The sequence below is a fragment of the Neovison vison genome, chromosome 12 (assembly GCF_020171115.1).
Source record: "Neovison vison isolate M4711 chromosome 12, ASM_NN_V1, whole genome shotgun sequence".
NCBI lineage: Eukaryota > Metazoa > Chordata > Mammalia > Carnivora > Mustelidae > Neogale > Neogale vison.
Genome location: NC_058102.1, coordinates 123,314,257 through 123,327,104, shown reverse-complemented (window position 1 = coordinate 123,327,104; position 12,848 = coordinate 123,314,257). Strand labels below are relative to the sequence as shown.

The 12,848-nt window shown below is 38.6% G+C and overlaps 1 protein-coding gene across 5 annotated transcripts in view; it reads left to right on the top strand.

The window, feature by feature from the left end:
* Positions 1-12,848, top strand: part of MINDY3 (MINDY lysine 48 deubiquitinase 3) — a 92,934-nt gene that overhangs the window by 38,978 nt on the left and 41,108 nt on the right. For 4 of the 5 annotated variants that reach the window (XM_044229277.1, XM_044229276.1, XM_044229281.1 and 1 more), the window contains 2 exons: positions 6,796-6,866; positions 11,660-11,740. In XM_044229277.1, the coding sequence (XP_044085212.1) occupies positions 6,796-6,866; positions 11,660-11,740 (152 nt within the window). The remainder of the gene's footprint in view (positions 1-6,795; positions 6,867-11,659; positions 11,741-12,848) is intronic. The other variant, XM_044229278.1, reaches the window with a different exon arrangement.

The window sequence follows — 12,848 nt, the reverse complement described above, 5'->3', positions numbered from 1 at the left end:
CCCCTTAATATTTCTTGCAGTATCGGCTTGCTGGTTGCATAGTCTTTTAAGCCTTGCTGGTCTTGGAAACTCTTTATCTCTCCATCCATTTTGAATGTCAGTCTTGCTGGATAAAGTATTCTTGGCTGCATGTTCTTCTCATTTAGTGCCCTGAATATATCTTGCCAGCCTCTTCTGGCTTGCCAGGTCTCTGTGGACAGGTCTGACGTTATTCTGATGGGCTTCCCTCTGTAAGTAAGGAGCCTCTTTGCCCTGGCAGCTTTCAAGAGATTATACCTACAATTATAATTTCTCAATTTGACTATCAGGTGTCGTGATGTTTTTTTGGAGTGTATAATCTTGGGTGGAGACCGTTCAGCCTCTAGTACATGAACGCTGGTTTCATTCGCGAGATTCGGAAAGTTTTCATGAAGGACTTGTTCCACGACATCTTCTAGACTTCTTTCTTTCTCCTCCCCTTCAGGAATTCCAATAATTCTGACGTTGGAACGCTTCGTGGCATCATTTATTTCCCTAATTCTGCTTTCGTGGGATCTAAGCTGTTTGTTCCAGGCTTCCTCCTGATCCTTTCTCTCTATCTGTTTGTCTTCCAGATCACTAATTCTATCTTCTGTCTCAGTTACCCTAGCTTTGAGAGAGTTTAGATTGGATTGGAACTCATTGAGAGCATTGTGGACCTCCTCCCTGGTAGCTTTAAGCTCCGCCCTAACATTGTGAACATCCTGTCTGGTCGCTTTCAGTTCGGCCCTAATCAATTCTGTTTGGTCATCCATGGCTTTCTCCAACCTAGCTATTGCCTGGATAATTGTTAGCCTGAATTCTCTTTCCGACATATTGTCTATGTTGATAGCCGTTAGCTCTATTGCAGAAGGTCCATCCTCTGTATTTTTCTTCTGTTGGGCATTCCTCCTCCTAGTCATTTTGGTGGGAGAAGACTGAACAGATGTAGCTGGATGTATCAACTCTGGTGCAGTCAAGGTGCACCCTGGAACACTTCCTGATCTCCGTCTCAGAGAGAAGCCTCAGTCTGGGTGCAGAAGCTGAATAAATTCCCCCTTGGCCGCTGGCAGTGCTGGTTCCAAGTTGCAGACCCTGGGGGCGCAGGATCTTTTGCTTGTCCCCAAAGTCAAGGCAGTGGCGGCTGTCTGGGAGCTCCCGACCGCCAGAGAGGTTCCAAGCAGCGATCGCACACTGAGATTTTGTCGCCGGCCCGGGCTGGGAGTGCCCGGCTTGCGCGCACCTCTTTTCAGAGGCGGCTGTGGGTCGGGCGCGCGTCTGGGGCACTGAGAACGGGGCGCTGGTCCGTAAGCCGCAGGCTGGGCTTTTGCGCGCCTCTGTCCGGGGAAGAGATTCGCGGGCACTCGGCTTAGACTTTGAAACAATGGTGCGGGTCAAGAAGCGCCCCCGGGCCTTAGAAACCCAGGAGAGCTGGAGCGACGTGCGCGCGCATCTCAAACTTAGTGGTAGGGCTAGCGCGCGTTCTGCAGACCGGCGCAGCTCCCATCGCCTCACAGGAGCCGGAACCCCCGCGCTCTGGGGCGCGCTGGCGGTTTAGGGACCAGGAGCCGGTTTCTCCACCGCACTCTCTCTGCCTCCACGCCGGGGAGGCCGTCTGGGACCGGGGACTTAAGCCCCTGTCCCTAGCCGCCCCGATTCCCTCAATTTGCCCCGGCAATCCTTTGCTCTTTTGGAGTGCTTTCAACCAGTCTCCAAGTTAATGCTGGTCCCCAGACGCAGGGCACTCTCGCTCGTATCGGGGTATTACTTTTGCACCGGTTGCCTCTGGTGGCTCCCTCCCCCTTTTGTTTATCTTCCGATATCAGTCCACCGTTCCCATTCCGCTTTACCTGCTCACTGGCGTCTTCTGCCCCTGTAGAGATCCAGACGTGTATAATTCTGATCTCAGGCTGATTTCATGGGTGATCAGAGTTCTTTGGTAGGTAATCAGCTCACTTTGGGGTACCAGCTGAAAAGACGCCTCTTCCTAGTACCCCGCCATCTTGTCCAGATCACCTCTGTTGGGTTTTAATTTGCAACTCTTATGATTAGTGATGTTGAGCATCTTTTCATATATTTTTGGCTATTTATATGTATTCTTTGGAGAAATGTCTAATCGTGTTCTTTGCCCAATTTTTATTTGGGTTATTTTAGGTTTTTGCATTTGAGTTGTAGGAGTTTCTTATCTATTTTGGTCCTTAACCTCTTATCAGATACATGGTTTGCAAAAAGAATCTTGCCAGCTTCATCTTTGTAGTCCCCATGTTAGCTTTGTATTTTTGCACTCTGCAGCATTGTTGGGTTTTTTGTTTTGTTTTGTTTTGTTTTCAATACTTAGCACTCAGGGTATGCTTCTTAAATGCAGTGCAGTTATCTGGTGTCCAAGTCAGCATCAAATTTAAAAGGCCCAAATGGGCCTTCCATAGCTGCACTGAGAGCAGTGAGAAGAGACAGCTGAAGTGGAAGAGAAGAAAGGGGGAGGCAAACAGGACTATAAAACTTTGCATATATATATATGATCTCACTGACTGAAGCAGATGGGGTTGATAGGGAATCAACGTGATTATAAGAAAACAAAGTTAGAAAATTCTAAAATAAAATGACACAATTATTAGGATGTCCTGCAAATATCTCAGTAAGTGTTGAAGTCACCTTACAAGTCTTATACAAGTAAATTCTGTAAGTTTTAATATGTGAGATTGGTATATCCTCACTACATTTACAACTTTGTACACTAATAAATATTCTTAAGAATGAACATTAGCTATCAAAAATAAAAATTTAAGGGAGCCTGGGTGGCCCAGCAGTGGGTTAAAGCCTCTGCCTTCGGCTCAGGTCGTGGTCCCAGGGTCCTGGGATCGAGCCCCACATCGGGCTCTCTGCTCAGCGGGGAGCCTGCTTCCTCCTCTCTCTCTGCCTGCCTCTCTGCCTACTTGTGATCTCTATCAAATAAATAAATAACATCTTTTAAAAAAAAGAGAATCTTAAATAAATAAAAATAAAATTTAAATAGAGGATATTCTGTCTAAAGAAATAGTAATTTGAAATAATACCATTTAAACTATATATTTAAATATGTGCTTACTGACCTAATCTGAATAATTCATTACCCAAGAATTATGAACAGCTAGTTTTCTATACTTAATAGCATGATATTATTATAAATACACTATTTTAGGTGTATGTTTAAAATTCCAAGGCAGTAGATGGTGCAGTATCTAATCATAACAGTAGGTGGTGGTATCCGATTTTAAGAAATTGAAGTGTGGAAATGTTTCTCAACATACGTATTCTTTGACCTTGAAATCATTTAGTGCTTAAATCTCAGAAGAAAGAGGAAGGAAAAATTAATAAAGCAATAGAGTACCATTTCTACTTATTAGGGTTACTCACCCCTACTCTCTTTTTTTCCTTTGAATGCTATAATCCAATTATTCACATGTTGTTTTGTCTCATGCTGTTGACATTTGTATTTGTTTTGTTTGGGGTTTTGCATTTTTTGTGGGTTTTTTTTGTTTGGTTTTGGTTTTGTTTTTGCTCTTGACACTTTTAAAATGACTGAAGATCTTGGGGGCACCTGGATAGCTCAGTCAGTTAAGCATCCAACTCTTGATCTTGGCCCAGGTCATGATTTCAGGGTCATGAGATCAGGCCCCATTGGGCTCTGCACTGGGCATGGAGTCTACTTAAGATTCTCTCTCTACCCTTACACCTTAGGCATGATGTCTCTCTCAGAAAATTTTTTTAAAAAGTAAAATAAATGATTCAGAAATCCCAAAGAGCTTTGGATTGTATGAGTTATAAGCAAATAATGATCAATATTTTTCTTCTTAGAAATTATGACAGAAATTTGAAAAGGTGTATTAACTCATTTTAAAATAATAATACACCCATCACATGTTAATAAAAATACAGTAAATATTTTTTTTAATTTTTTATTTTTAAGATTTTATTTATTTGAGACAGAGAGCACGTGCAAGTGGGGACAGTGGGAGAGGGAGGGGCAGACTCCCCACTGAGCAGGGAGCCAAATGCAGGACTCGATTCCAGAACTCTGGGATCATGATCTGAGCTGAAGGTAGATGCTTAACAACTGAGCCACCCAGGTGCTCCTGAAAAGTAACTTTTCTAAAATGAGAAGAAAATTAGAAGAGTGACTCTGTAAGTCCTTTAATGTCTATGTTATTAGTGGAAATTCTCTTACATATTTATAGATTCAGTCTTTTGAGGTGGAACAAACATATCATTGGGCCTCTGGAAAACTTCACTCTACATTCATGAAAGCTTAAGAGGAAAAAGCAATATCTTTCTAGTGGAAATCATTTTGATTTCATGTAGTCTCTAAAAGGGTCTTGTGGACCCTTAAGAATCCTAAAACACAATTTGAGAACTATTATTATACCTCCTGAGTACCTGTAAGAAGCTAGTGAAAAAAATAGAAACTCTATGTATAATTGCATACACATTCTATTAATTTTGGATTTGTAAATCCAAAAGACTCAACAGCCAGTTCATAGCTTATACCATCTGAATGTTGTGTTTAAGATTACCTAGCATGACTAAGAATTGATGATATTACATTAATTAGAAAAATACAGTATCTTAATGGAAAAATGGACAAAACATGACCAGATGGTAAAAAGGAGACCAAGTTACAAATATGTTTTATTTACAGTGGGCATAATTTTTAACCAGGAAAAAAATGCTTTTTAAAAATAAATACAGACCCAAATTACTATTATAGTTCCATTTAATGTTTGTTAGCTGAAAGTGATAGTCTATAAAACACTCAATTATCGTTATAATTACATCTCTGTTGTGGAATAATCTACTCTTCATTTTCTGAGCTTTGTTCTTTATTACCCACATGCATGGCCTCAATTCTCCTCTCTATGCTGATGATTCCCAAAGCTCTGTATCCAACCTTGATCGCTCTTCTTTGTGTTTCTCAGCCTTACTTCCAGTTGTGAATCCATCTCTCACTAGAAGTCCTGAAATTTTCTTCATCCCAGCTTGTCTACAACCAAAATCCTGTTCTTCATTCGTACCACTTTGGGACTTCTTAATTTTTCCTTTTAGTTAATCACCATTTATCAGGGTCCCCAGACTAGAAACCTTTGAAGAAAGGTTTGACATATTCAAACATTAAATACATAGATTTTTTTTTTCATAGTTTGTTGTTTCCTCCACCTTGATTTTTCTTCGTATTTTCTTCTCAGTGACCTGGAAAATTCCTACATATGCTTTAAGATTCAACTCAGATGTCCCTTTTCTTTTCTTTTTTAAGATTTATTTAGGGATACCTGGTGCCTCAGTGGGTTATGCATCTGCCTTCAGCTTAGGTCATGATCCCAGCAGCCTGGGATCAAGCCCCACATTGGGCTCTCTGCTCAGCAGGGAGCCTGCTTCTCCATCTCCCTCTGTGATCTCTCTCACTCTTGTTCTCTCTCAAGTAGGTAAATAAAATCTTTATTAACAAATTTATTTAGGGGCACCTGGGTGGCTCAGTGGGTTAAAGCCTCTGCCTTCAGCTTGGGTCATGATCCTGAGGTCGGATCAAGCCCCGTACCGGGCTCTCTGCCTAGCAGGGGGCCTGCTTCCTCCTCTCTGCTTCTCTTCCTGCTTCTCTGCCTACTTGTGATCTCTGTCAAATAAATAAAATCTTTTAAAAAATAGATTTATTTATTCATTTGACAGAGCTAGAGGGGACAGAGGGAGAGAGAATCCTCAAGCAGACTCCCACATGAGCAGAGAGCCCCATGTAGAGCTCAACCCACAACCCATGAGATCATGACCTGAGCCAGATTTAAGAGTTGGATGGTCAACCGACTGAGCCACTTATGTGCCCCTCACATGTTGTCACTTCTGTATATCTTCCCTAATACACTAGGCAGATGTTTTTTTATCAGAAGATAAAGTGTGTGTGGGGAACCTGGGTGGCTCAGTTGGTTGGGGGGTTGGACTCTTGGTTTTGGTTCAGGTTGTGATCTCAAGGTCATGGGATGCTCAGGCACTCCCACCCCCAACCCTGCGTCGGACTCTGTGCTCAGAGCTTGCTTGAGATCCTCTCTCTGCCCCACCCCCTCATGGGTCTGCTCATTCTTGCTCACTCTCAAATAAATAATGAAATCTTTTTTCAAAAAAGTACAGTGTGTGTGTGTGTGTGTGTGTGTGTGTTAAGCATGTGTAAATAGAGAAAAGAGACACATCTTTTTCTTCTGTCTTTCTTGATAAACTTAGCCTTTGTAAGGCAGAACCTTGTTACATTTGTCTTTATTTCCTGAGTCTTAAGCATACTGTTTATAGGAGAAAGGAATGGTATCAAATACCCCTGTTTTAAATATTGTACAAGTAAGTTCACTGCTATCCAGTGATAAATTTTACAAACTAAGATGAGCATGTTCATTTGTTTAAGTCAAAGTCAATTCAAGTTAGCTTTTCTGCATGGATATTATTATATCTTTCTTCTTCATTTTTGCCAGGAATTCCTTGGGTTTCAGAGGGGATGATGTCTTCATTTTAAAAGTTAAAGTTGAATATAAGGTTTTCTAAGTACATTTACTGTATATCTGAAGCATCACATCACCCACCACAAACGTGATCTAATGGTATTTTATAATAAGTAGCAACATAATGTTAATTTGATGTAACCACTCAACAATAAATATGTGTGAAGTTTTAAAGTATACTTTTGGGGAAAAGTAAAACTTTTGGTGCAAAATATATATGTGTATACATCTATATATAAGTAGTTTTCAGATTTATGTCTGTTAATGCAGTACAAACTTCTCTTTTTAGAACTTCTTGGTATACATGAACAAGCAGCTGTAGGATTCTTAACATTAATGGAAGCTTTAAGATACTGTAAGGTAAGTTGATTTTAATGGTACTTTTCAATCCTTTTTACTCACATGTCCACTGTTTTGGACATTTTCTTCTATGACAACATATAGCTTACTCCTGTTACTATGTACTTCTTAGTTCTTTCCTGATCTCCTTTCCCAAACTGACAGGCATATTAAGGGCAGAGTTAAGTTGGCTGATCATGCTGAGTTTCCTGTTCGTGAGGTTCATTTCTTTTTAAGGATAGAGAGCAGAATCCAGTAAAAAACAGTTTATAAAAATAGAGACACCTATAATTGAAAGTAAATATATTTTTTGGTAAACCAAGAGAAAAGGATGTATTGTTTCTTCCTCATAACAGTATGCTTCATGGAAAAAAAAATTTGCTAGATGCCTGAAGTTTTAACTTTGTCTGTTCCAACTGAAAAACGACTTCACACTCGAAAAAACAAATTCCAAGCATTTCACAGCATTAAATTCTTTAGCACATGGCCTAAGGTTAGAAACTGCCATGAATCTCTCATTTATTGATAAAAGTTTCATTGTTTTCCTGCATCATCTGAAATAACTATTGGATATTCCAAATAGTTTTAAATGGGATTCAAATCATTAGTGATTAATACTTAATGAGATGGCCTCATTTTGGAGAAAGGAAGAAGTAGATCTAATTTTCTTTTCCATTTTAGAATGTTGGGTCCGTAGCAGTAGTTCTGGTGATGGTGATTTCATAAAATAACTGTCTTGCCCTCTTTCTTTCTTTCTTTTTTCCTTTAACTGGAAGTGTTCCTCTGTCATGACAACACTTGGAAAGGAGTGATATGGGTATGATAATCAGATAGGTTTCATCCTGTCCTTTCCATTAGTAGGGATTGTATTGTATCAAAGTAGTAACTCTTTTATTTCCTGTGACTTTAATTTACAAGCTAAAACTGTTTGGAAGGAGCCTGGCAGCTAGAGCATCAGGCTGCATCCCATTCTCCCAAGAAACACACACAAACGTCATTGATCCTAAAAGTGTGTGTGCATGCTTGTGTGCATGTGTACACACATACAAATGACAACTACGTAGAGGTGATGAATATGTTAATGAATTTGATTTTGGTGATCTTTTCATAGTGTATACATCTACAAAAACATTAAGTTGCACACTTTTAATATATACAGTGTTCATATGTGAAAGATATTTTAATAAGGCTGTTTTTTATAAAGCGTGTGTGTGTTTTGCAGGAGGATCGGGTGTGGAGATGAGACTGTGAAATCTTCACTGTGTAGCCTGTAATTTCCTGATCTAGATCCTGTCTGTCCCTCTTTAGTTGCTTTGCCCTGTCCACTGCTGTGCTCTAGCTCTGCTGGTTTCCTGCCAGATTCTCAAACACACCCAGGCCCTTTTCTGCCTGATGAGACTTCGTACTTGCTGTCATTTCTGCCTGGATACTCCAGTTTGTAAATGGATGGCTCCCTCTCCCCATCAGGTCCTACTTAAAGTGGTGCCTCAAAGACCTTTTCCTCAGCCATTCCTTCAGTGGAATTTCATAACAATAATCACTCTATAAAGATCTTTTCTGTTTAATTTTTTTTAATCTTGAATTTGCTTTTTTATTGTTATCCCCAGTGAGTTATAGACTCTCTGAAGCCAGTGACATTGTTTTTCTGGGTACATATTCGGTGTTCAGTAAACATTTGTTGAATGAACGGCCAATTTAACCAGAATTGTAAGGTTTTCTAAATCATGCTTTTGCTTTTCTTTAGCTGTTAGGAAGAACAGGGGAATGAATGCCAGTTTTCCTCCTAAGATCTTAGTGGGAAAACAGTACTGGCTGTATATTCTCCTATTACATATTGCTTTAGTGTTCTAGCAGTAACTGGTATTTTTAAGATTTAAAGATTCTTTTAATGGCAGGACACAATACAGTGGTACTCGGATAGATGAAAGGCAGAACTGTCTATTACTTACACCTCCAAACAAGGGAAGGCTACCAGACAGGGCCACAGAGGGGATTATACCAGTGGACAGCGCAACAGTGAGGGGCGACCGTAGGTGGCAGCTTTGGTATGGGTGTTGGGATGGAGTCAGCTAGGTTTCATGGGCTCTGCTTGGATTGGAAAATTTCAGTGAGCTCTAAGGCTTAAGGCTGTTTCTTCTTGTCTGACACCTAGCTGCAGGGAGCTTAGAGCCATACACCATGGCCCAGAGTGTGGGAGACCTGGAAGGGAAGTGGTTGGGATGGTGTGATTATAGCTTTTGGAAAAACTATTGTTACCCTGGTGTGTTCATCTGTACATAACTGTAGACGTTCCTCTGAAAACCTGTATACATTTACTTTTCACCAAACATTTAGAGAAAAGTATTAAGGAAATCATTGTGTTTGTATTAGTTTTGTGAATCTGAACATTTCCCTGTTAATATTGTAGCAAATTGCTCTCTAGAAATTAACATTTTCATATCATTTTGACTATATGTGTTCATTAACACAAATGAAAGTCTCTTTACACACACATACAGTGAAGAGGATGACTCTGAATGCTTTTGATGGTGCCCCCTCTTTTTTAAAGATTTTATTTCAGAGATAGAGAAGAAAGCACACCAGTTGGGGGGAGGGGCAAAGTAGAGGGAGAAGCAGACTCCCCACTGAGCAGAGAGCCCAATGCCTGGCTTAGTCCCAGGACTCGGGGATAATGACCTGAGCTGAAGTTAGACACTTATCTGACTGAGCCACCCACCCTTTTTTTTTTTTTTTTCCATAACTCACATAAAACTCACCATTTTAAAGTGTGCTGTTCAGTGTTTTCACAAGGTTGTACAACCATCACCACTTACCTAATTTCAGAATGTTTTTCTTAACTCTCACAAGATACTCTAAACCCATTAGTGGTCACTTCCTCACTCCTCCCCAGCTTCTGGCAGCTTTATTTCTCTGGAGTTTTGCCTGTTCTGGACATTTCATCTAAATGGAATTGTACAATGTGTAGCCTTTAGTGTCTGGCTTCTTTAACTAAACATAACGTCTTCAGTGTTCATTCTTCTTTGAACTTATATTTAATACTTAGTTCTGTTTATGACCAAATATTCTGTTGTATTATATGCCAGTTTTGTTTCTCTGTTCATCACCTGATGGATATTTGGGTTGTTTCTTCTTTCATGCTACTAGGATAGCACTGCTAGAAACGTGCATGTGTATAAATTTTTTGTGAACCTGTTTTCATTCCTGTTGGACATATACTTAGCAGTGAAATTGCTTGTCATATAGTGATTATGTGCTTTATTTGCTGAGGAGCTGTCAGCCTGTTTCTCCAAAGTGGCTGCGTTATTTATGCACTCTTACTTATTTATATTAGTGTAAGACACTTAATGAGTTCATTCATTTATCTTTTGATCCTTCTATGTATTATACTCATATTTTACTTCTATCTTAATTAAATACACACAAATATACACTCATTTTCTAAAAGGGAAATTAAATAATCACTAAATTTTTCACCACAAGAGGCAGCTACCACGTGAGGAGTCAGAAAGCCTGAGTTTTAATCCTAGCTCTGTACTAGTTACCTGTTTGAAATCAGACAAGGCACTGATCCTTTATATTTCTGTTTCTGATGTAAAATTGAAGGACTTGTGCTGAGCACCTCTAAAATCCCTTCTACTATGAACCTGTGATCAGATCTTTTCCTTTGTCTTTGTCCTTTGCTCTTATTTTCTGTTGTCCCCAAACCATCATCCTTCCTGCTCTTCTGGTTCACCATTGCCATTAGCACATCCCGTTCATCCTTCTCATCAGAGGACAAAGATATTGGTGTTTTTGTCCCTGAATACAAGAGAATGCCTATTTCCCACTTCCTAATGATAATTTAAATTCCAAAGGGCCATCGTGGTGTTTGAAAGCAGGGCATCCTATCAGGGCTAATGACGAATAAGGGAAGAATTATCCTGACTGCTGCAAGTAGCCACTTGGCATTTCCCCATTCAAGGGAGTCTGTGTGAGAAAAGAAAATAGAGCAAGTGGGATTGGTAAGGTTGTTTTTAAGTTGTAATCTCTGTCCTCATAAGAGTATAGAATTGATTGATATGAACATGATGGGATTTCCCAAGTCTACTTGTTTTGTTGTTGTTGATTTTAAACTTTCTCAGTCACACACACACACAAAAAAAAACTTTGGATACTGTGTTTTTTATAGATTAAATATATAAACTTGAGACAGGCTATAAGTATAACTTTTTGTACAATTTAAGGAGACTTCATATTGTAGAACTCTGAATTACCTCCAATCATGAAGAGTCAAGTAACAGGATTCCTTTATATTCTTAGATATTTTGTAGTATATATTTTGCTTTAGAGAGATTATTATATTGTCCCAGGTTCTTTGAGACATGATGTGCTTAAGGATTTTTCTCTTTCCTTATTTATTAGTAAATATATTCATTTGTTAATTTATAATTGATCTTCTGATAAAGTAATTTTATCAAGGTTATAGTTTCAGGATTTGATCACCAAGCTAAAAATCTAGAACATTTTGTCTAGCAATTTCAGTCAAACCTGAGAATGATTCTTAGGGCTAAACTAAGTTTTTCCAGCTGTGTTAAATCTGTATTATTATTACTCTGATGTAAAGGTGCGATATAAGCTTAGCCCTGACCGTCTTTATAACATTGATTTTTACATTCGGCATTTGACCTTTAGGGGTAAGGCATTCTGGCACAATACATTATTTCATTTAAGTATGAATTGGACACTTCAGTTACGCTTCTAATACTCATGGGCAGATACTCAGCAGGCAGTATAAAATTTTCATTTGTTTGTTTATCTTGCTACATTTGTTCTAGGTTGGTTCTTACTTGAAATCTCCAAAATTCCCTATTTGGATTGTTGGCAGTGAAACTCACCTCACCGTATTTTTTGCCAAGGTATGCTTATAGCAGGATTTTTTTTTTTTTTTTTAAGTATGACATCAGGCAACAAGTAATCTAAGTCCATATTTAGTTTGGATCTTTGTGCAAAATTCAGTGTATTCCTACTAATAAGTGGATTGTTCCAAAACCTAAAAAATTAATAGTAAAGAAAATATTATTACATTGCTCTAGTTTTACAGTTATTTTAGTAAACTCTGTCATGATTTAGTTATAATTTCTTTATCTTTTGTGACTTCAGAGCTTTGGCTTTTGATATTTTTCAGAAATCACTGTTAAATAACTAAATTTAAAAGTTTTGGATTGCTCTTTTGTAGAAAAGATAAGAATCTCATTTATATAATATAAAATAATTTTAGTTAAAACATCTAGGAAAATATTTTTAAATCTATTAGTAGTTCAGTGGTATAGAAGTGATCTTTTTAAGAGGTAATGTTTCCTACAATTTTGATATATAAGGTTATAATATTGACATAGATTAAATGCATTTGAATATGTTTATTTTAAAATTCTTAAAACAAACCTGTTTCTAAATTTCCTCCTTTAACAATAGTACTTCTTTCTCCACATAGAGTGGTTAGAGCTTTGGAGTCAGACAAACTTCATTTGAATCCTAACCTTACCACTTCCAAACATCATTCAGCCTCTTTTCCCAGGTCTTTAAAATAAGGGTTTCTGGTAATACCTCGCTCTTAGATTTGTTATCAGATTTAAATATATAATGTTTAGCAGTACCTAGTCCAAGTTAAGTGCCCAAGGAATCTTGGCTGTTGCCATCAGCCTCCTCACTGCCATCGTTATTCTGCATTTAGTAAACATGGAGTTGCTGATGTTGGAGGAAAGAGAGAAAATATAGAATTGTTTATTTTGATGTTCTTTATGTCTAGAGGACTTTGCTGATTACCCCATACACTTTTTTAGATTGTACCTGTTAGTGTAATTTTCCTTGTGTCTGAAAAAGTATGACTCGTATGCATTGTGCCAAGGAGTGAACTGATAGTGCGAAGTTGTGTGGGTCTGTTTCCTCACTTACTACGGGATTACTTTTAATGTGCTGCCAAAATCTAGTGATTGGATTTAGAGTGAGTACTTACCTTAAACAGAA